This window comes from Podarcis melisellensis, assembly GCF_964234715.1.
Source record: "Podarcis melisellensis genome assembly, chromosome: 15".
NCBI lineage: Eukaryota > Metazoa > Chordata > Lepidosauria > Squamata > Lacertidae > Podarcis > Podarcis melisellensis.
This window is the reverse complement of record NC_138532.1, coordinates 493148-517700: the sequence shown is the minus strand read 5'-3', so window position 1 is coordinate 517700 and position 24553 is coordinate 493148. Positions and strand designations below refer to the sequence as shown.

Sequence of the window (24553 nt, the reverse complement as noted above, 5' to 3'; positions counted from 1 at the left end):
CTTTCTAAGCTACTATTTTCCCTTTGGCTTCTGAGCAGTGGACCTCAGGGTTGTTGGAAAAAGCAAAGAGGGAAGATGGAAATCTACCCATCCCTGGTTTAGGTTATATTTTTGACCAAAACCAAAACCCTTTCCCATCTCTCTCACCAGCAGCGAAGGGTTCATGTGAATGCATCTGTACAAGATCAGATCCATTTTTAAGGCAATCTGAAGAAGGTTGACTCAAATGTCTGCCAGGCATTCTGACCATATGGAAAACAATTTCACTGCAGGAAAGCTTCACTATGGCTTGAGATGAGTTTGCTCTGCACTGAAATATATTAATATTCTGCACCAAGAAATGTTGAATTCTTCAACCTGTACAAATTATGTATATTAAGCAACTAGTCATTGGGGAAGTTGAATCCAGTAGAATTAGTCTGAACCTTGAAAAGCACATAGAGATTGGGAGGATGACATAGGCTATGAGATTAACCCCACTCACTGGATCAAAATGTGGTCTAAACCCCCCTGTAAATCCATATCCACAAAAAGAAAAGAACTCACTCTGAAAATCACCTACAGGTGGTACCTAACACCAAGAAAACTAGTGCTAATACGCCCAGGAACCTCACCAAAATGCTGGAGAGGGTGCACCTCCACAGGCACATGCCTCCACATGTGGCAGGAGTGCCCCAAAATCCAACCATTCTGGACAACAACCATACGAGAAATAAGTAAAACAATCAAGCAAGTATTAGAAATCACCCCAGAATTGGCCTTACTAAACATCTTCCAAGACAATAATGCCCACTTACACCTCAAAGAACTCATAACCCACCTACTTTCAGCAGCCAGAAGCATCATAGCCAGACACTGGAGAGACCTGTCAGGAGTAAACATGGACCAATGTTCTAGTTACAGATAGGTAGCCGTGTTGGTCTGCCATAGTCAAAACAAAAAAAATTCCTTCCAGTAGCACCTTAAAGACCAACTAAGTTAGTTCTTGGTATGAGCTTTCGTGTGCATGCACACTTCTTCAGATACACTGAAACAGAAGTTACCAGACCCTTCTATATAGTGAGAAGGTGGGGAGGGGTATTACTCAGAAGGGTGGTGGGAATGGGTGATTGGCAGATAGCTGTGATGAGCCTGTTGACGACTCTTAACGACTGCAATAGGTCTTACGGGGGTGGGGGGAAAAGCAAGGGGTGAGAAGGTGAAAAATGGCTTTGTCATGTATAATGAGATAAGACATGCCTCTAGCTACCATCCCAAACATACCAAACAGTCCATTGTATATAGCCAGGCACTACGTTACAGCCGCATCTGTTCCCAGACTCTCACCTAAGAGATCTACAGCAAACCTTTTTAGAACTAAAATACCCAGCAGATGAAGTTAGTCAACAGATCAACAGAGCCAGACTGATGCCCAGAGAGAACTTGCTGCAAGACAGACCCAAAAAAGAAAATAACAGAACACCTCTAGTCATCACATACAGCTCCCAAGTTAAAACAGTACAACGCATCATCAGAGATCTACAACCTCTCCTAGACAATGACAGTTCTCTTTCTCAAGCTCTGGGAGGAAGACCTTTCATTGCCTACAGACAGCCACCCAATGTTAAACAACTCCTAACCCACAATAATACTACAACCAGACCTAACACGGACACTGGCACCAGAGCCTGCAATAAACCCAGATGCCAACTTTGCTGCCACATACACCCGGACAACACCATTACTGGCCCCAACAACATCACACATACCATCTCGGGACTATTTAATTGCTCATCGTCTAACATTGTGTATGCCATCAAATGCCAACAGTGTCCTTCAGCTCTCTATATTGGACAAACAGGCCAGACCTTACGCCAAAGAATAAACGGACATAAATCTGACATCAGGAATCACAAGACAGAGAAACCAGTAGGAGAACGCTTCAATCTCCCAGGACATTCTATACAAGATCTCAAAGTAGCTGTTTTACTACACAGGAATTTCAGAAATAGACTGGAAAGAGAAGCTGCTGAATTGCAACTTATCACCAAACTTAAAACCATGGAGAGACCTGGTCTGAACAAAGACATTGGATTCTTATCTCATTATACATGACAAAGCCATTTTTCACCTTCTCACCCCTTGCTTTTTCCTGTAAGACCTATTGCAGTCGTTAAGAGTCGTCAACAGGCTCATCACAGCTATCTGCCAATCACCCATTCCCACCACCCTTCTGAGTAATACCCCTCCCCACCTTCTCACTATATAGAAGGGTCTGGAAACTTCTGTTTCAGTGTATCTGAAGAAGTGTGCATGCACACGAAAGCTCATACCAAGAACTGACTTAGTTGGTCTTTAAGGTGCTACTGGAAGGATTTTTTTTTTGTTTTGACATGGACCAATGGTACCAGATAGTATGGGAAACAGCCCTACTGGAAAAATTAACCAATAAACTGAAACTGACACGGGGACAAATAGAAGAAGACGCCTTCATCCCGGTATGGCTCCCCTTTATCACATACAGAGCCCCACAGGACAACGATAAAAATCCACCAACAGCATACAAATCAATTTGGCTAACCTGATCCAAAACACCCACCCACCCCACTCACACATGAAGACAAAAACCACCACAGCCAACCACAAATAAATAACCACACCCTCGGCCCACCCCAACCTCTCTCACCAAAGGAACACAAGCGAACAGCAAAGAAGCTGCACAAGCAACACTGACACCAAACCCTATATTAGTAAGTAAAATAGAAACATCGCCACCCAACCCCAACCCCACCTATCTTTCCCCCCCCCACCTCTTTCCCCCTTTTCTTCCTAATGTCTCAACAAATGAAACTGATTTGTAAAAATGTTACGTGGGGGGGGGGGAATACGAGAGAGAGACATTGCAAACACTTTTGTAAATCAAGAAAATCTTTAATAAAAAATAAAAATAAAAAGCACATAGAGATGAAGTAGGAAACAGTGTCACTTTCAAGGGGGAAAAAGGAAACCACCGCATTCCACATGACCAAGGGAGCACAGGGGCTTCATCGGTCCCTGGGAAGACTTCAGGGGCACCATTGCACCCATGGGCACTGTGCTGGCACCCCCTTTGGCATGCATAAGCTGCAAGGTGTGTCTCTTTTCTCTCTCCCTCTCTCCCCCACACCCCTCTACCCCATGCAGGACTTGGTGAGATCTGCTTCGGTGAACAAGCGCGGAGGCCCCAGCTCAGCCATGCCTCCCATTGAGAGGCTGAAGCATCTGGGAGGCGAGCCCAAGGCCTCTACCAAAAGCCCATCGGCCTCGTGCTGGCTGCCTTGGATGCCGGTGCCACAGTTGGAAGGGAAGCTGCAGCCTGCAGCAGAGCAGAAGGCTGGCCTGCCAAAGGACTCAGAGTTCTCCCCTCTGTTTTTCCAGCGAGATGCTAGAGCCACGCAGGGTGGGCGTCTCCGGCACAGGTCGGAGCCCCAGAACTTTAAAGAGCATCCATTTCCCTTTGACCTGGATGACGAGAGCATCCGGACCTCGGATGTGTGACTGTGCACTGCAAAGCAGCGCCTGTCGATGTACAGACCATGTTGACGCTTCCCTGGTCCTGACACATGGATGTGTTGGGGCAAATGCTAGCTAGCTTGCACATGCTTAGGAAGCTGGAGCTGGAGCAGTAACTGTGATGTGATGACCTTAAATGCGGGAAGCACATGAGATGCAACCTCCAGCCCTGGAGTCATTCCTTGCACATTTTCAGTGTGATGTGGTTCCTTCTCAGATGCCTTCCCATGTAGTAAAGGAGAGACCACCTTTGCCAGTCAGCTAGAAACCTGGTATGGGTGCTCTCTCGCTCTCTCTCTCTCTCTCTCTCTCTCTCTCTCTCTCTCTCTGTGTGTGTGTGTGTGTGTGTCAGTCACTCACTGGAGTCATCTTGACCTCTTCTGGCAATGTGCCCAGGTACACCCCACTGTTTTTGTAGCAGCACACTGGTGGTCTGGCTTGCATGCTTGATCTGCAGAGGAGTTGAAGGCAGCACTCCTAACTTCTGTGGGAGAGGACTTTGAGGGTTCTTCTATAATTGTGGCTTTTGAAGAAATCTTGTGGAACAGTGTTGGACTGTCAGTTTCAATGTGAATGTCTAACTCTCTAGCTCTCACAGAAACCTGTGTGTGTAACAGATGCTCTTCATCTTCAGTGAGCCATGCTGCTGATGTGGGAAGGCCATACACTCTTTTTGTCAAGGTACAATGGGTTGGAACAAAGTGGAGTTCCTGGAGAGCTTTTCCTGCAGAAGGGAGCATAGGAAGCTGACTTATCCTGAGAGAACTTGTCCATCCAGGATTTCAGAGAGGGGCATTTCTCTCACCCCTACCTCGACCTGCCAGGGGTTGAACCTGGGACCTCCTGCATGCTAGGCATTTGATCCAGCACTGAGCCATAGCCCTTTCCTACACAGCAGCATCAACTGCAGTTGCACAGAAGGTTGGGGCAGGGGGCAAATAAAGCAAGGTTATGGCAGGGATTCTTCAAACTCTGGTATGGGGATATTCTGGTGATCTGCAGTGTGTTCAACTGGCTAAAGCTATATTTACACCAGCACAGGCAACCTATGATGTTGGATTCTAACTCCCATCAGCCCCAGCCAATTCAGTCAATGGTCAAGGATGATGGGAGTTGAAGTTCACCAACACCTGACTGTTCACTGGTTCCCCACCGCGGATTTACACAGTGTGCTTTCTGCTGGTGTGTGAGACCATTATAATAATAGTAAGAAACAACAACAGGAAATCCATAAAGAACTTTTCCAGAACTGGCACAACCAAAAACTCAGTTGCATCTAAAACCAGGATGCTGTCTTGTGCCACAACAGTCTTAGCTCATCTAATTCAACGATGTCTATATTATTTGTCAGCGGATCTCCAGGACTTCAGCCAAGATCTTTCTACTCCTACCTGGAAAGGCCAGGAACTTCTGTTTGCCGCCGCTCTTTCCTTCACCCTGCCCTGCACTCTGATGCATCTATAGGTAAAGGTAAATGGAACCCCTGACCGTTTGGTCCAGTCGCGGACGACTCTGGGGTTATGGCGCTTATCTCGCTTTACTGGCTGAGGGAGCCGGCGTTTGTCCGCAGTTTTTCCAGGTCATGTGGCCAGCATGACTAAGCGCATGGAAACACCATTTACCTTCCCACCGGAGCGGTACCTATTTATCTACTTGCACTTTGCTGTGCTTTTGAACTGCTAGGTGAGCAGGAGCTGGGACCGAACAACGGGAGCTCACCCCGCCGCGGGGATTCAAACCGCTGACCTTCTGTGAATGCCTCACTGATGCTTATCAGGCCCAAGACTAGCAAGACCCACTTGCTACAGGAGGCTTGCCCTAGATGGCGTTTGTGCAACTGCGCTGCAGCCTAGGAGATTTAATTCCTAAGATTTTTTAACAGTCTTCCTTGTGTTGCCTGGAGTATGAAGAAATACAGAGAAAGGGCCAGACAGAATGTGATAAAAGTCAGTGCAACAGAATTAGTGTTCTAAAATTCAGCCCTTGGCTCTGGCTTCCTAAATGAGGACTGTCACTCACAAATAATCTGGTTGCTATCACAGCCACACCATGCATTTACAGCCCTCTTGGAACACTTTAATAGCTTCCTCCAGATAATCTGGGAACTATAGTTGGCCAAGGGTGCTGAGAGTTATTAGAAGACCCCTTAGGAAATGACAGTTCCCAGGATTCTCTGGGGGGAGGGGTGCCATGACGGTTACAGTGGTATAAGGTTTACGTGTATGGTTTAGATGTGACATAGCTGCATTAAGTGAACTTCTTAGCTCTGAATGTCCAGGACAGAAGGAAAGTCTGTCCTCACAGTGAGGACTAGCTCCTCTTTAAACGTTTCCTTCTCCCATATTTCCAGGTCACAATGTAGTCATCTAAATAACCTTTGCCTTTGCAAAGGGGTGGGGTTGTGATCATTTCCTCCCCTAAATTGTTCCGGGTGCCTGACTAAAACAGAAAGCAAAGCAAAACGCAAATCTAGCAAGGAAAAATCAAACAGGATTTCGCTATGCGAAGACTACTCTCAAACAGTGTGAACGTCTGTGGTCAGAATATACTCAGGTATGCTCCCTTTTTATATGGCAGGTTTTTCAGGAGCACAAAAAGATATTTATTTGTTTTTTGAGTGGGCTGTGATAACTTGTATCAAGCTAGATTACTCCCCCCCACCCCTTTTAATGCCAACATTAACCTGGAACAGATTCTGGTTAATATATGAAGCAATTGATACAGAGAATTAAGTGTGTGTACTGCACACAAAAAGAATACTGTTTGCATATTGTTTTAATAATTTATTTACTATCTGCATCACTTATTCTGGTTTTTCTCATCATAAAAGTCTAAAGACATTTTGTGCGGTGCTTAAAGGCTTTGCTTTCGACCCTCTGAGCAGCGTGTGGGGAGGCCAGCAAGATGTTGGCCACCAGGCATTCTCATTATATTTTCATATTCCATTCATGACAGTCTGAAGTAGGGACAGGTATGCTTGGGCTGCAACTCCCCATCAGACCAATCCAGCATGGGCAATAGCCAGGGATGATAGAAGTTTTTAGTCCAGCAACAAATGGCTGGCCACAGGTGGGCAAAGGCTGCCCTAGGCTGTCCTCTCCCTGCCAGCCTGGTCTGAAGCTGTGGCCTGTTGGGATGGAGATATTGTGGATAGAGCTAATATGTGCCAGCTTGACCCTCCCTACGCCAATTTATTTGAAATGTCCAAAGGGAGCTAAAGAAAAGCAAGGAAGTAGAAGAAAACTTGCTCAAGTATTACTTGCTTACTTGGAAGTAAGTCCTACTAAGTGAGGCCTACTCTCCAAGCATGTGTGCCCAAGACTGCAGCCATGTTTTGCTCTTTAGCAGGCATTGCCAACACAGGCATTGCCAACACACTTTGTAGCTGTCAAAATATTGCTCTTTTTCTCTTGTCAGCCCCCAAATTTAAAACGTGGAATTTCTCAAGAAGCTGAATTGCACCACGTCTTGATACCACGTTCTGCACTTTTTCTGCATCCCCCCAGGATCTCAGCATACATATCACAGCCCTGGTCCTTTCTGCATGCACCGCATGTGCTCTGCTGCTGAGCTGTGGACCCCCATCCCAAAAGAATAAATTAATCAAATTAATAATGTTGAAATGTAGCCCAAGGCTCAAGATGGGAGATGTTTCAGGATTGTGCACCTTAACTCCCTGCTCTTTTAAAGGGAGAGAAGAGGCTTACACATTGCTTTTTCCTTGTGAATACATGCAAAATAATTATTAAGAGAGATTTATGCTGGAAAAGTAGACTTTGCTGGAAACTATGAAAATTCATTTGAATGAATGGAAGTAGTATTGAACCAGATGACCATTTGTCTTTTTGTTTGCTTACAAAAATGTACATTTGACCAATACTGTTCTGTTGTGTTTTTCAAAATAAGTATTCCTTTGCACTAACTTGTACTTTAAACACGTGAGTACCTTGTCAAGTTTGCCAATAATTTCCTGGAAATCCTTGTCTGCTTTTAATAGGCAGAGGTCAGGTGGCTGCAAAGCATTGTGCTCCACTACTTCCTCTGCTCCATTTCAATCTGCCCTACAACTTTGCTAAAAGAAAAAGTTGTTTGGTCTAGGTGAAATGTGTGTAAATACAACAGGCTTCCTATATTGTGTCTGAAACACACATGCCATGGGATTCTGTGCATTTTTACTCTGAAGAAAATTCCACTGCATTCCACAGAGTAAGTATGTGTAGCATTGTAGTCTTAATTTGAAACCCTGTTGGTTTCTTTTAGTGGACTTTACTTATCATGTAGGTATGCTTAGACAGGAACATCAGAGAGAAGAGTCCTGAAGCCAGAATCCCCCTCCAGGTGTTGTTGGACTCTGGCTCCCACCAGTCCCAACCAGCATGGCCAATGGTCGGGGTGGTGGGAGATTTGGTCAAAAACACCTGGAGAGTGTAAACACACTCAGTCCTCTGTGTGTTTACTTTGAAATACAACTTCAATAGGGCTCACTCCCCACTTAAGTTTGCATAGGATTGGTGGCCCTCGCCCTACACTCCTAAGCACACAACCTTCAGGGAAGCTTCATTGAAGTCAACGCAACCTCCTGAGTAAACCTGGTCAGGACAAGATAAGCGTGTTACAGCTTGCCCTTGCCTTTTCTTGAATCTATAGATTTAATATGAAGCAAAAACATTGGGGCTAGAAATTCCAGCTTGTTGTTGTTTAGTCGTTTAGTCGCGTCCGACTCTTCGTGACCCCATGGACCCGAGCACGCCAGGCCCCCCTGTCTTCCACTGCCTCCCGCAGTTTGGTCAGACTCATGTTTGTAGCTTCGAGAACACTATCCAACCATCTCGTCCTCTGTCGTCCCCTTCTCCTTGTGCCCTCCATCTTTCCCAACATCAGGGTCTTTTCCAGGGAGTCTTCTCTTCTCATGAGGTGGCCAAAGTATTGGAGCCTCAGAAATTCCAGCTATGTTGCTGTTAATAAATTGAAATGGCAGCCATTAATCTTAGGCAGCTGAGCTCTAACATGCCATGCACTTGACTGGCTGTGCAGGGAACTTGGAAATCCATTGCTCTGTATTAGGAAGAGTTCGCAACAGCTTCTGGGGCTCCTCCAAAAGCCTGCTTCTCCCATGCCTAGATAGCACAGTTCTGAGCAGTTTTCCACTTAAGCCACACTTTCTAATATTATTATTTATTCAATTTGTATACCACCCTATACCCGCAGGTCTCAGAGCGGTTCACAACATAAAATCAAAGTATAAAAACACAAAATACTGAATAAAAACAAAAAACAATCCAATAATCACCCACTTCCACAACACATTTTAAAAGGGCATCAGATGTCAGTCAGCCAAAGGCCTGATTAGAGAGGAATGTTTTTGCCTGGCGCCTGAAAGTGTAGAATGAAGGTGCCAGGCAGACCTCCCTGGGGAGAGCATCCCACAAATGGGGAGCCACTGCAGAAAAAGCCTGTTCTCATATTGCCACCCTCTGGACCTCTTGTGGAGGAGGCAGCTAGGTTCATCCATTCTGACACAACCTTACAAAGGGCTGCTTGTGACTTTGTGGAAAGCATGGCCTCCATGGGGCTGTCCCAGAATAAGTTTATGAACCCCTCGGTGTTTTGAATCTGTTGTGCAAGCTCTACTGCATGTGACTCAGAGCAGAGGTGCTTAATAGGAGGTGGCGTCTCTACACCCATGATGAGGACAATCCACACCCTAACATTCTCCTTTGAAAGCCTTGCTGAAATGCTTGAATCCGCAAAGACTTCAACATCTCCTTTCACTTGGGCAGCTTGTTTCGGAGGGACCTTTTCACAAAGGACCCCTTGACTCTCAACTGCCTCACCTATAGCTTAAAAGGGTCAGCAAGAGAGATCCTTCTGGGAATCTTACCAGGAAGGATTCACAACTCCAACTGCTCCTGTATTTGAAGACTTCATTTAGCTCTCAAGACCATGATTACCCAGTTTCCTTTTGAAAATCCCTAAGCCAGTCTTATGGCAGTGGGCCTCATCTATTATTATTTTTCATACTGTGTGGAAAAGTAATTTCTTGTGTCTGGCTGAGCCAGAGGAGAGAAATTTCCCTTGTCTATAAGGTTGCAGGCCTAGGCTCCACTTTTACGAGAGAGCAAGCCCATTGAATTCAACAGGACTGCCAAGTAAACCTGTTTAAAATCACATGATGGTGCTGCTTGCTTTGCATCTGTGGAACTGTCACTTGGTCCAGAATCTGCCTAAACCAAAATGCTTGGATGTGATCCTGTTGAAGCAAATCCAAGTTATTTGTATTAATTTAGGCTACAGATGGATGAAGTTGTAATAATTTTTCTCTCCTTGCCAAGCATCCACCCAGTGGGTTCAAGGAAAAAACAAATCAATCCATCATCAAAACTGTTTTCTTGTTTTATTAAGAAAAAGGTTTTGGAACTGTTTGTACATTTAGCTATGGGACTCCCACTAATAACTCTCAGGTGTGAATTGCGTTCCTGTAGAAAGAGTACCGGTAATTTTTTTTCTCTGAGCAAAATTTATATGGTACAATTGCTTGATCCAAACAAGTAATTGGGGATAACTGTTTTAATAAAACAGAACGAACATTTTAATGTGTTTTTCTTCCTGCCTTGGCTGTATGGAGTAATTTAAGATGTCATTACTTTTTAAATCATGCAAATTATAAATTAGTATTTTCCTGCTTAGCAGCGACAACAACTGGTTATGTAACCACTCCAAGAGTGTGCAGGGTATGTACCGGTAATTTACATGAGGGCTATTTACCAAGCACAGTATTTGGTTCGGACCCTGATTCAACATTTCAGAAAAGAGCACAATTCAGTCCAAAGTGCAACTTGCAGTCTGAATACCAGTTCAGAAAAGTAATGCTATTCACTATTGTGTGTCGGGGGGGGGGGGGACTATCCAGTTTTAAAACAATGGAATGCCTCCTGATGTTCTCTTATTTGTTCTACATCAATATCCCACCTTTGGAGGTAGAACAAAGGATGGGACTTTCATCTCTGCAAAGTAGGCCACATTTAGTGAACACAAAGGTCACCTCTCCATCCTCCAGGCAATCACAGTTCAAGGACACCTTCCAGCTGCCCAAAAGAACTCCCAGGGCTGGAAAGGGGGCGGCCTGGGACGGAGAGTCCGGAGGGGCCACATTTGGCCCCAACGCCCGAGGTTCCCCACTCCTAAGGTAAAATGATCTCAAGGGTATCTCCTTCACTGAATCCTTGAAAATTGCTGGTGGTCTTGATCATGGCAGGCCCTTTAATAAACTCCCCCCCCCCCCAATAAAAACATACATTAATTGTATTTTTAAAACCAAAATCTTGCCTTTATATTGAGAAAGTTAAAAGCAATTTTATTTTCTTCAGCACTGGCAACATGAAAAAAGGTGTGCTGTATTGTGGAAAGTGAGGGCCCAAGCCACTGAAAAAGGACCCTTAATTTGTTGGTTCTCAAACTTTTTTCTCTGGTCCACACTTTCAGGAAAAAAATTGCTCACGCCACACTCAACTCTTTACTGATAAGACATTGGGAAACAAAAAGAAACAACAACCAGCAGTGCTTGATTTATAACACAGTACACGACTACTTTATAATATGATAATGGGGGATATAAACCCCCCCCCCATAACATACCACACTGAAATGTTCAAGGATTTGATTGTCCTTGAATCTTCCGCCCAACTTGCCATCCTCTCCACACCCTTGAGAACCACTATTTTAACTGGTAAAATGCTAGGGGGGTGGGAAGAGTCTACTTATTCTGGGCCCAGAGAGTCGCCTGCCTAAGGCCACTTTGACCTCCACTGGCTTACCAGTGCAGGGCCAAGCATCAGGGCCTTTCCATGGACCACCTCAAAAAGGGTTCCAGACCACACAACATCTGTGGACTAGAATTTAAGAAGGTCTGATCTAGACAGTCTTGCCCAAGCCCTTTGCTGTGCCAGGTGCCTAATTGCGGCTAGTTTGACTACAAACTCTGCTATTCGTCACTATAGCGCCTTATTTTCTTGCCCTGCAGTTTCCATCCTTGAGAAAGTGATCAGGAGTGGAGTCGACAGGAAAATCAACACTAAGGCGTATCTTTTCCCCCTGTGCAAAACAACCTACACTCATATTTAAGAAATCTACACATTTTCTAAAACGATGTGCTTGACCCTGGAATGAATGAATATATTCAGCATTTCGCTTTCTGTTTTGGACAGTGCGCGCCCCCTCCTGCGATTTCGCCCCGAGGGCCTCCCTTTCCCCGCCCGCCCGCCGGGCTATAAGGCGCCGTCGGCGCGGCCGTCGAGCAGAGGTGGGCCCTTCTTGGCCATGGCGGCTCCGCGGCTCCGCTGGCTGCTGGGGGCGCTGCTGGCCGTGGCGGCCGCCCCGTCGCCGCCCTGCCCGCCGACGTGCGAGCCGGAGCGCTGCCCCGGGCGCTCGGCGCTGGCCTGCTCGGCGGCCGGCGGGGAGCTGCGGCCCGACCGCTGCGGCTGCTGCTGGGAGTGCGCGGGCGGGGAAGGGCAGCCGTGCGCCCCGGGCGGGCGCTGCGCCCCCGGACTGGCCTGCCGGAGGCCGCCGGGCGGAGGCGGCGCGCGCGGCACCTGCTGGTGCGCCGAGTCCCCGCTGGCCGTGTGCGGCAGCGACGGGCGCACCTACCGGAGCCTGTGCCACCTGCGCGCCGAGAACCAGCAGGCCGGCCGTCGGAGGGAGCTGCCTGTCATCGCCGTCCAGAAGGGCGGCTGCGGAGAAAAAGGTGCGCAACCCGCCGAGATGTCCGGGCCGGGAGAGCTTTCAGAGCAGCAGTCGGGTTGGCCGAGGAGGGAGAGCAGCAGCCTCGCAGGCAGTCTACCTGGGAAGGCCAGCTGCCGGGGAGACAGCAGGGCGGGGAGCTGGGCAGATCATCTCCCGACTCGAGCCTTACGCTTCTCAGCGGAGTCCGCTACCGGCTTCAGCCACTCGCGAGCAAGTGCAAAGTCCTCAGAAGAGGAACGTCTGTGAAGCCCTTTGGGGGACTGGCGGCTGAATTTATGGATGGATTGCTTGAGGTGACGTCGTCTCAACTGCTGAGCCCCAAGTTAGAATATTGGGCTCTTCTTTTCCTGCAAATGCTAGAAGTGAATTCTTAGCTTATTCAAATGTTGCAGAAAGGAAGGAATCTGTCCCCTATGAATTGACTCCCTTAGGAAGCTGTTCTAGAAGTTTGCACTTTTCCTCTAGTTAACCCAAGGTTGCCTGCAGCAGCCTTTTCTACCCAGGCACTCTTCAGAGTTTGGCACAGGTATTACAATTCCCATCAGCTAGGATAGTTCATGGCTAGGGATGAGGGGAGTTGCAATCCAATAAAATCTGGTTCACTTTGATCCTTTCTGCATACACTTTATGTGTCCTTTGTGTATTTCTTTTGTGTCAGGTGCAGACAGTAGAGCAGGCAATCTCAATCCATGGTCTATGGACCACACTTGGTCTGCAAACTTCATCCAGGTGTTCTGTGATATGTCTGGCTTTGTGGCTGAACATGGAAGATGGTACATTTATTGTAGTGCATATTAATCTTTAATCTTCATGTTATTAATTGTAATACAGTTAAATACAATGTACATTACAGTTGCTGCAACAGACAGAAAAACCATTAAATGATTTTTAAGTGGTCCATGAGGTGGGGCTGGAGTGGAGTCTGGGAACCTCTGCTGTAGAGCAGGGGAGAGTGGATCTATCAATAGCCTTGTAGTGATTTACAGTAGGTAAGCAAGACTCCTCTCAGCTCCCTAATTTTGAAAGAAAGCAGCTGTAGCGGAAAACCAGGAGTGGCTTTTCATGTGACAGGACTGAAAACAAATGCCTGGGCTAAGCATATGCCCAGAGGCCCCTTGCTCCATATTTCTAAGAATATGTTGCCATTCCGTTGCTCTCTTGCATCTTCCTCCAGCTAGAGGCTCTCTGGGATCCAGTATAAAAACAAAATATATCCTGCCAGCCTGAAGTTTGCCTGTCCCTGCTTGCAGAGCATGTTGAGATCCAACTTTGTATTGGACAAGTGCCAGACACATCCCTTTCTTCACAGGTCTTGTGGACCCCAACAGTCTGCGATACAAGTTCAACTTTATTGCTGATGTGGTGGAGAAGATTGCTCCTGCCGTCGTGCACTTGGAACTCTTCCGCAGGTAAGCTCCATTAGTTAGAGGGAGAAATTAGCCACTTGTCTGCCCATTAACTTTTTTTGCAGAGGTTATTCCTTGGTCAACTGTGGCGCTATAGGAGCTCCCTCACCCAGCTCTTTAAAGCAGGCATAGGCAAACTCAGCCCTCCAGATGTTTTGGGACTACAACTCCCATCATCCCTAGCTAACAGGACCAGTGGTCAGGGATGATGGGAGTTGTAGTCCCAAAACATCTGGAGGGCTGAGTTTGCCTATGCCTGCTTTAAAGCCAGGAGCTTCAGCCAAAGCAGTGAATGAGGCCATTTTCAGCCTGGGGGAAGGGTGGTCTTGTGTGGCGATGCTTAAGACATAGTCGCCACGGCTTGCACACTTTTGTTTTATTTTATTACAGCAGCATATTGAACCTTGGTCACTTGGTTTAAGAAATCTTGGTCAGTTCATCATATGAGTTTTAAATGATTAATGAATCAATTGAATCTGCATACATTTGTTTGTAAATAAAAACAGTTTTTGAATAATGTAACCATATTTTAAACAATGCATGGTTGTGCGGCAGCAGGGCACCATGCAATGTGAGAGAGAATGCCTTTTCTAATATGGCCATTGGGGTTTTTAGAAATCAGAAACCATCAAATTTTTTAAAAAAGTTTCCCAGTTCAGAGGCACCTTTCCAGTCAGTACAAATATTATTTTTAATTAATTAATCCATCTGATTGCTCAACAAAGCCTGCAAAGTGCAACTAAGCTATGTAATACGAAGGCACTTGATTGAGGCTGCAACGCTAACTGCCTAGTGATTCCTGCTGGAGGGTTTTAGGAGATGGTGGAGGTGCCCTTTGCCAGCAGAAAAGCACTGCCTTGGTGTGGCCCCTGAGAAAGAGCTCGAGAGCTTCAAACTGGGTATTTGAAGGGCAAGGCAGAGCTGATGATGGATCTCCGTAATCCAAAGTAAATCCATTCCTCTCAGGCCGCACCAGCATGGAGCTGGTGTAATTAATTTCTCTCCATTGCCCTCAAATAAGGATGGATGGGAATTAATTAAATTTTACTGATACGTTATCTTCCACCTAGAAGAGCTTTTGACATGGAAATAGATCCACTGCTTCATTTTAGGATTACTAAGCAATTTGAAGGCAAATATTTCCATTAGCTGACTGCCCTGATTAAAGCTTGGCTTAATTTTTATTTGAGTTATTGTCTGATAGGATATAGTACAGTCAGAAGTACTATGCATGGATAACTTAGGAGCAGATCTGAAACAGCTTTCAATGGGCATAATGCCATAATCAATGGGCTTAAGCATATAGTTTAGTACAGTGGTACCTCGGGTTAAGTACTTAATTCGTTCCGGAGGTCCATTCTTAACCTGAAACTGTTCTTAACCTGAAGCACCACTTTAGCTAATGGGGCATCCCGCTGCCACTGCGCTGCCAGAGCACAATTTCTGATCTCATCCTGAAGCAAAGTTCTTAACCCGAGGTACTATTTCTGGGTTAGCGAAGTCTGTAACCTGAAGCATATGTAACCCGAGGTTCCACTGTATTGGATTATGACCAAAGTCTTTTTTAGCTCCAGAAGACCCCATCAGCCACCTGGAGACTCAACTTGGGACCTTCTGCAAGCAAAACATGTACCTGGTCACTGAGCTGCATCACTTCCCTTTATTTTCTTGTTTTTATATCAAACTTTGAACTATTGAGTGGTACAAACATGGATGTTATATGGGAATTAGTTAGATTTGCAGAAGCTCATATGCCTAAAGAGCTTTCCTCTTAAATATGATTTGCAGTGTGAAGGTCATCCTCCTCTCCTCTCCTCTCCTCTCCTCTCCTCTGCTGTCTTGTATGGAAAGTTTGTTGTTGTTAATACTTATTTATTTATACATACATTACATACATACCCCGCCCATCTGGCTGGATTTCCCCAGCCACTCTGAGTTGCTCCCAACAGAATATTTAAAAAGCGATAAAATATCAAACATTAAAAACTTCCCTGAACAGGGCTGGCTTCAGGTGTTTTTGGTACCTATTTGTATTTTGTTAATCAAAAGCTAAAGAGTAGGACAGATACAGTATTTGCAGAGCAGGCTCTTCACTTCCAGCATAAGCCTAGATTTGTCCTGATTTTGCAAGTTTCTGCAACGTGCAGACCTTCCAGCAAGATGAGAGATGCTGGGTGAAATGTGTGAGTCTTGCTTTTTCTCCTGGACAGGCCAAACAGTTTTAAAAACACATGGTATGTTTGGTCGTGTGTGTTTTTTTCATGCATTCAGCTTTCACCTCATGCTATTTTCTTACTTTTTAAAAAAAAGCAAACATTTTTATAGATGTTGCAAAATTGTTATGTAACATAGGTATGTTGGTGGCATGACAGATGCTGGCCAGTCAGACTCCTGCATTGCTTGCTTTTTCCCATTGAAGTGGATATGTTTCTCCCTCATGCTGTACTTGCCCCAAGGTTGTCACAGGGAAGGAAATGTTACATTTGGACTGATTTGTTGGCAGGGTAAACAGTCTCACTGCTCTAAACATGCTATATCTCCAGCCTCATTGATCAGACCTTTGTTTTTACCTGTTTTGAACATGCGTTAATTTTATTTTTAATTGTATTAATCTGTTGCTGGGCTTTGAGAGGAAGGGTGGGATACAAATTGAAATGATAAATGAATGAATGCAGATTTTGTGGCTAGCGGTAGTGAATTTGTCTCTGTGTGACCCTGTGGCAGGTCACCTTACACAAACAAAGAAGTCCTGGTATCCAGCGGTTCGGGCTTCATTGTGTCCGAGGATGGCCTGATCCTCACCAACGCCCATGTTCTCACCAACAAGCATAGGATCAAAGTGGAGCTCCAGAATGGCCACCAGTTTGATGCCAAGGTGAAAGATGTTGACCACAAACTGGACATCGCCCTGATCAAAATAGACCCCCAGGTGAGAACGGCTTTGTTTCTCAGCAGGACAAGAAACCCCCAAGGCTCAGACTCTTTCTTGTCATATTACAGTGGTGTAAAGAGGGTGGCAGAATTCATTCCATAAACTGGGCTGGTATTTGAGAGAGCAGAATCGAAGAAGGCCACTACAACTGCTGCCTCTCAAGCCTGCCAGTCCACACACTAGCTACTTATGGGCAGGAAGAAACAATGGTAGCTTCTCTGCCTACAAACTAGTCTGAATTGCCACAGGGGACCAGGTGAGTGACCCCTTTAAAAAATAAAAACCATATTTTAAACCCTGTGCAGATGGCCCTCCCAGTCCTCCTGCTGGGCAAGTCCTCTGAGCTGCGTCCTGGGGAGTTTGTGGTGGCTCTGGGCAGCCCTTTCTCCCTGCAAAACACAGTGACAACGGGAATTGTGAGCAGCACACAGAGAGATGGGAAGGAGCTTGGCCTTAAGGACTCCGACATGGAATACATCCAGACTGACGCCATTATAAATGTAAGAGACTCGGGGGGGGGGGGGAGAGACGCTCCTTCAACTCAAATGGGGCAGTCAGTAGCATTGCTGCCAGGAAGTTTGGTGAAGTTTTGGTTTGCCGTTCTTCTTGGGTTTCTCCTTCTGTCTTGCATGCATGCCCGCCTTCTCTTTGATCTTGCAGTGGGTAGAAATGAATGAGGAGGGATTCTTTGAGGCTTGGGGAACTTCTAGCCTCCAAGTCAAATTTGGCCTGAGTTTCCCTCAAAACCACACTCCCCTGCCCCACCTCAACGTCATAATACCTGTAGGACTGCCAACATGCCATTGGGAGCCTTAAAGGGTGCTTCTGATAGTTCCTTGTAAAAGAGGCTTGTCGTTTGCACCAGTCAGCCGGTTGCCAGTGACAGCCTGCCCAATGAGATATCCACGGGGAGCTCCATAGCGCAGCCAAGCCCTGCCAGGAAATGGAGCTTGAAGCAGCACAAATCACCTGATTGGCAGCTACTTCAAGCCTGCTGAGACCAGTGGGGACCCTGCCCAAGGGGGGCTTCAAGTCAGCACCAATCAGCAGTAACTTCAAGCAATGCTTGCTTGGCCTTTGAGTTTCCATGGTTGTACAATTTGCCGTGCTGCAAGAGAAAAATGGGTCCTCTGACATTGTGTCGTGTTGACAAGCAAGTGCGACCCTGCCAGGGATGGGGGATCTGTTCTGACCCACTTGGATATTCAGGCAGGCACATATTTACATATACATTTTTGCTTCTTTGAAATGTGTTTGTCAGGGACCTTAAGTTCTATAGGAGAAACTGTTTCCATGAGTGCACAGAAGCACAGGTGGGGCCTGGGGTGGGAGCAGATGATTGAGAAGCTGAAGCCAAGTCAGTCAGAGGCTGGGGCTTTTTTAGAGAGTGACTTAACACACTACAAACCTAAGAAAATTCTGATGATTGTAGGCAAAATGGGCTGTAAACTCTTTGGAAGCGCATTGGCAAATGTTCCATCACCTGTGAATTCTGTAAGAAGTGGATTTGGAATGCATTGATTAACCCCCTCTTCAATTCTGTTCTTTTGTAGTATGGGAATTCTGGAGGGCCATTGGTAAACTTGGTAAGATATTATTTTATTGTTTCTCACCTCTCATTTTTGTCTAAACTTAAAGTGTATTTTTCTTTATCATTCTTCCACTAGCCACTATCTGTATTTTTGTGTGTGTATTAAAAAAAAAAAACATTTACAGAGGAAATAATGTGATAAGAGAAAAAAGGTGTGAAAGGGAATGGAAATCCTTCCATTTGGCCACAGCAGCTGCTCTCTTTCCATTAGGATGGTGAAGTCATTGGAATGAACACCCTGAAGGTCACAGCCGGCATCTCCTTTGCCATCCCCTCTGATCGAATCCGCCAGTTCCTGGAAGATTATCACAATCGCTACATGAAAGGTAACAGGAAGCCTGTTTCTTGTTTTGTGAGGTAGGGCTCCCACGCAGACACTCCCTGTAGGCAGTAGAAACGGCTGTAACTCAGCGGGAGAGCAACTGCTTTGCACCCCAGGATCAATTGCCAACCTCTCCAGGCAGAGCAGGTAGACTCTTCTCTGAATCCCTGGAAAGGAGATTCCCACTTTCTTATGAATAGACGTGTTTTTAAGGCTATCAGAGAACCTTCTGTCTAGTTCACACAATCCTTCTGTCCTTTTTTTGAGTGCAGAGCAGGGAAACACCTGCTTGTTTAGGCCTTTGTGTACACAGAGAAAGAGAGGGAGCCAGACCCAACCTGTCCTTTCTTTTCATGACTTTGTTGAGAATGCTTCTAACTCTCATGTCTCTCTAGGGAAGATGAGACCCAAGAAAAAATACCTGGGACTCCGAATGCTCCCTCTCACTTTCAAGTAAGTCTTCAGTTCCACATCCCTGTCTTTCACCTGTGTGGCTCCCACCTGGCCTCTTGTGTTAGGCCAAGTTCATGTTAGTATTGCATGACTGAAGCCCCCCCAAATAAAGTTATTTGAGTACTCATTTGCTAGTGGTCACTCAGGTCCTGTTCTGTAACCTGCCCCATAAACCATTATTTCCCACCTAGTCCCTAAAACAGCTTAAGTGGGAAACTTAATATTTGCTCAATAGGTAGAACTTGGGGAAATGTTGACGGTGGTGATGTCCTCAGTGTTCCTCTTTCAAGCTGCCCAGACAAATTCAAACTAGTGAAGGGTGTGCAGTCTCCTCACACCCACCACCAATGCCCATGTATTGTCCCCTGCTGGCAGGAATGTTTCCTGGCAGAACTATCACCAGTTGTGGGGGGAGGGGTTGGGGGAGGCCATGGCTTGTTATACTCACCTCAGTTGTGCTGCTAAACACCTACAGTGTTTTGATTAGATTTGGGATTTCTGCATTTAGTGGGTAGACCACCTGATTGACTATACTGTCCTGATCTCTTCCCTTAGTCTCATCCGTGAACTGAGACGGCGGGACAGGGATTTCCCAGACCTGAGCTCGGGTGTCTATGTCTACGAAGTGATTCAAGGAACAGCAGCTGCAAGGTAAAATATTAATTTCTACCCACCCATATACTATTGGGATTGCATAGAAAGTAAGAGTGCTTGCCTTGCTTCTCTGGGAATGTTTCTGATTTAGAAATGCTGCTCTCACACACACTTTCTCTGCAATGATAGTACGGTGCTACCCAATTTCTTGCAGAAAATGTTAAAAAACAAAAACAAAACTGCAGCACAGAACTGGATCTTGGCCACAGGGACACACCTGTGCTATAAGTCAGCTTTGTTCAGCACCCCCCCCCCATATTTCATGCATTGATTTAAGTCCCTTAAACCCAGTAGTGAACTATGTTTTAATAACAGCATAACGGTGTATGTTGTGTTACCTGCATTAAACACTGGACATATTGCAAAGCAAGTGCCCTGCTGTTTAGTTGAGCAACATCGGGGGGGGGGGGGGCTATGATTCTCCACACCTGCTGGAAGCCCTACTCAAGAGATAGACGGGGGCAGCTGATGTTTGAAGAGTGCACTCTGGCTTTGAACCAGTGCAGCGTTTGTTATGGTGGTTCAGATTGTGAATAAGGGTCAAGCATATTCTTGAAGAGGTAAAAGCCATCCTAGGCAAGTGGTACCAGTCCTCACCAAGCTGCACTGTTTGCCTATCTGAGCAGAGGCACAAAATGTCATCCCGTCAAACTTTATAATGAGGGGGTCTTGCTGAAGCCAGTGAGTGAGCTGTTATTGCATCCAATTCCCTGTTCCCCATGGGATTAAAAAAGAGAGAGAAACACTATATTCTTTATGAAGATTTGCACAGAGGTGCATTTACTAAACTGTTTGCATAACCATGGCTCACACGAGTCTTCTAGGAGCAGGAATAATTAGATAGGAAATAGCCCAGGAACAGCCTACCCACTTAGACCCCTCTGTGAATGTAAATCCCCAAGGCGAGCAGGAAACTAGGGCAGACTGAGGCAGCTGTAGAAGAGTTCCCGGTAGAAAGGATGTCTTAACAGCCTGCAGGTGTTTTGGACAACAGCTTCCCATCAGTACCAGCTGCTGGAGGAGATGTAGTCCAAAACATCTGGAAGTCACTGGGCTGGGGAAGGCTGCTGTACAGAGAAAGGCCTGAGTGAAGATCACAAAGTGTGCAAACTATGTTCCCAACTTTAGAACAAACATAAGGTGGTTTTACAGTAACACTTTTAAAGCAAAACCTAATAATCTGGGTGTACACTAGGCTGGGCAATATGTTGATATATCAGCCAAAACCAGTTTGAAGTTCATTGTGTTGCTCCATATTTGAGCTGGAAATAGACTGCGAATCACAATGTGCGTAAGGGCTAGGCAATAACTCACCAACTAAACATCACGCTAACTCACCAGCTAAACACTACAGTGTTATCAATGTCCTGGCAACTGCAACTACTTAGGGGACTAAAACAGATAAATGGCAATATTTTCGATCATCACACACACAGTTTCAGCAGCAGGCAAGCCAAAATACATCCAAATGATGGCACTCAGGACACTCCAAAGTACGGTGATGAGTCATAGTGAATACAAAAAATCTGGGACTGCCAGCAGGCCTGCTAGGAGACAGAAACAGCTTGCCATGACCGCAGTACATGTCGGCAATAGCGGTGACAACCTGCAAGGCCTCACAGTGGCGGCACAATCAGTGGTAGTCTGCAAGCCCTCATGGCGACAACGGGAGAGGGCAGAAGTAGCAGTGGCATCTTGCAAGGTCTTGCAGCGGCAACGCATTGCACCAATAGTAGTGGCAGCCTGCGAGGCCTCATGGCAACACCAGCAGTGGGGCTTGCAAGGCCTCGCCATGGTGGCAAGAAGTGGCGGTGGCCTGCAAGCTCTCCTGGCAGTAGTGGTAGGCGATGGCAGAAGCTCTGGCAGCCTGCCTTCATGAGGTCTTGCAGGCCACCTCTGCTTCTGCCATCTTCTGCCACAACTGCAAGGCCTCACAGTACTGCTGCCACCGCCATGACAAGGCCTTGCAGGCCATTGTTGCTTTTGCCTCTGCCACAAGGTCTTGCAGGTCACCACTACTGCAGCCACCACAACAAGTCCTCGCAGGCTGCCACCGCTTCTGTTGCCACTGTCCACTACCACAGTGAGGCTTCACATGCTGCTGATTATTGTGCCACTGCCAGGCTGCCACTGCTCCCCCCCCCCCCGATCGTTGATTCTGCCATTGCCAGGCTGCTGCTGCTGCTGCCGCCTCCTAGCAGGCCTGCTGGAAGTCCCAGAGTATTGGTATTCGCTATGACACATCACCAAACTTTGGATTGTTCTGATTACCACCATTTGGTAGCCAAGCCCAAAACCAAAAGTCTCATTTGGATGCATTCTGAATCATAGAATCATAGAGTTGGAAGAGACCACAAGGGCCATCGAGTCCAACCCCCTGCCAAGCAGGAAACACCATCAGAGCACTCCTGACATATGGTTGTCAAGCCTCTGCTTAAAGACCTCCAAAGAAGGAGACTCCACCACACTCCTTGGCAGCAAATTCCACTGTCGAACAGCTCTTACTGTCAGGAAGTTCTTCCTAATGTTTAGGTGGAATCTTCTTTCTTGTAGTTTGGATCCAATGCTCTGTGTCCGCTTCTCTGGAGCAGCAGAAAACAACCTTTCTCCCTCCTCTATGTGACATCCTTTTATATATTTGACCATGGCTATCATATCACCCCTTAACCTCCTCTTCTCCAGGCTAAACATGCCCAGCTCCCTTAGCTGTTCCTCATAAGGCATCGTTTCCAGGCCTTTGACAATTTTGGTTGCCCTCCTCTGGACACGTTCCAGTTTGCCAGTGTCCTTCTTGAACTGTGGTGCCCAGAACTGGACACAGTACTCCAGGTGAGGAGTACTATGCAGCTGGCTTGCCTGCTGCTGAAAGTTCCATGAGGTGAATACAGTGGTACCTCGGGTTACATACGCTTCAGGTTACAGACTCTACTAACTCAGAAATAGTGCTTCAGGTTAAGAACTTTGCTTCAGGATAAGAACAGGAATTGTGCTTCGGCGGCGCGGCGACAGCAGGAGGCCCCATTAGCTAAAGTGGTGCTTCAGGTTAAGAACAGTTTCAGGTTAAGAACAGACCTCCGGAACAAATTAAGTATTTAACCCAAGGTACCACTGTATAATGGTCAGGGGTCCCTTCACCTTTACCACTGTATAATAATTTATCAGTTTTAGACCCTTAACTAGTAGCAGTTGCCAGGACATTGTCCTATTTGACTCTGAGTAGTTCTTCCTTTTTTGATACATCGATATATCACAATGTTTAGCTGGTGATATATCGCAATATTGAAAACCAGTTATCACCCAGCCCTAGTGCACTCTCCTGGGGACAGATGTTAGGCAGCTGCTTCCACCTCAGATACTTGTCTGTCAAAATGTGACTGCATCTCACACACTTTCTATGCTGAATTACAGGGACAGCTGTGATGCAGCCCTGAGGGCAGATGTTCATACAATTCCCTTTAGCCCAAAGAAGTTTTGTACTGACATCCAGTACTCTGAAAGATTCCCATGTTGACACATGGCCACTAAAGGTGGTAAGGTCTCTCCTAAGATAGGAGTCCCTGCAGTGCTTCTTCCAAAGCAACCTGTGCTTCTTTTAGAAGTTATGTGTGCAGTAGGAGAAAGGGGCCAACCGGAAAGAGTACTTGATAAGGGGAAACTAAGGCTATCTAACAGTTTGGCCACAATAAAAAGCAAGTGTGCCATAATCAAATGCTTCCTATATTTTAACATTTCTGTCTTTGGTTGCAGTGCTGGCTTGCAAGATGGTGATGTCATTATAGCAATTAATGGGAAAACAGTCACTTCAACCCGAGATGTAACAGACACTGTTCAAAACAGTGACACCCTCTCCATTGTTGTACGGCGAGGAAACGAAGATCTCATTGTGACAGTTACACCTGATGAAATTGATTAAAAAAAGGTGCCCTCTGCAGAAAAAGTTTGTGTTGAAATCCTAAATTGCTGTATACTCTTATCAGAAACAGTTTATGAAAGAACTGTACAAAGTGGAAACATACTTGTAGCTCTTAGTTTTCCAGTATGAACAAATCAAATATTTCAAATAGAAAATGGACAAGCCATTTTCTTTCTTTTTTTAAAAAATACTCATTTAAGTGAGACAAAACAGTTAAGCGGGGGTAGGAATTCCTTTCAATCACAGATCTCTGTAGGCTGAAGGTCACCTTGTGCAATGCCCCCACTACACACAAACAGAGATTTAACTCGACATCCCGTTTTCTAGTGGGCCAACTGAAGAGCTGAAGGTGTGCCAAATGTTGGAGGTTGCCTGCAATACAAGAATTAAGTTTAATACAGACCTATCCAGGTGCAGGGCTGGCAGGTGCCATTAAGGCCACTTCAGTCTTGAGAATGCTGGCTCTGGTGGATATTCCTTCCCAACACCATGAAGCAAAGGCAAAATATGATAGGTAAGTATCTCCTCCAAGGTGAGGAGATTAAGCACCTACTCTCCAAGTCATGGGTAGGCAAACTGAGGCCCAGGGGCTGGATCCAGCCCAAACGCCTTTTCAATCCAGCCCGCAGACGGTCCGGGAATCAGCATGTTTTTACATGAGTAGAATGTGTCCTTTTATTTAAAATGCATCTCTGGGTTATTTGTGGGGCATAGAAATTTGTTCACCCTCCCCCCCAAAAAATACAGTCCAGCCCCACAAGGTCTGAGGGACATTGGACCAGCCCCCTGCTGAAAAAGTTTGCTGACCTTTGCTCCAAGTTATAGTACTTGCCAATCTCTTGATGGGAACAAAGAAGCTTTTCAGAATACCCATCCCCATGCCACTTCCAGTTATTGCTCTAGAACATAATTTTTATAACAATTTCAAAACAAGATTAAAATAGTTACACATTTAAGTTTAAGATCTCCAAACTTTATTCTTACCCATCAGTTTTAAAAAAACCCCTGCATC

The 24553-nt window shown here is 46.0% G+C and overlaps 2 protein-coding genes and 1 long non-coding RNA gene across 3 annotated transcripts in view; 2 read left to right on the top strand and 1 right to left on the bottom strand.

The window, feature by feature from the left end:
- The window catches only part of PLEKHA2 (pleckstrin homology domain containing A2), a 96447-nt gene extending 89144 nt beyond the window's left edge, over window positions 1-7303 (top strand). The window contains exon 12 of the mRNA XM_081891075.1: window positions 3163-7303. Coding sequence (XP_081747201.1) covers window positions 3163-3516 — 354 coding nt within the window. The 3' untranslated portion in view covers window positions 3517-7303. The remainder of the gene's footprint in view (window positions 1-3162) is intronic.
- LOC309358312 overlaps window positions 1-24553 on the bottom strand; it is a 367127-nt gene that overhangs the window by 78703 nt on the left and 263871 nt on the right. The gene's annotated exons all lie outside the window — the stretch shown is intronic.
- Window positions 11848-23565, top strand: HTRA4 (HtrA serine peptidase 4; the record flags this gene model as incomplete). Its single annotated transcript, XM_081889709.1, has 9 exons — window positions 11848-12271; window positions 13580-13679; window positions 16401-16605; window positions 16914-17108; window positions 18162-18194; window positions 18411-18525; window positions 18917-18974; window positions 19530-19625; window positions 23376-23565. 9 exons carry the CDS (start codon window positions 11848-11850, stop codon window positions 23539-23541), a joined length of 1392 nt encoding a protein of 463 aa, XP_081745835.1. The 3' UTR covers window positions 23542-23565.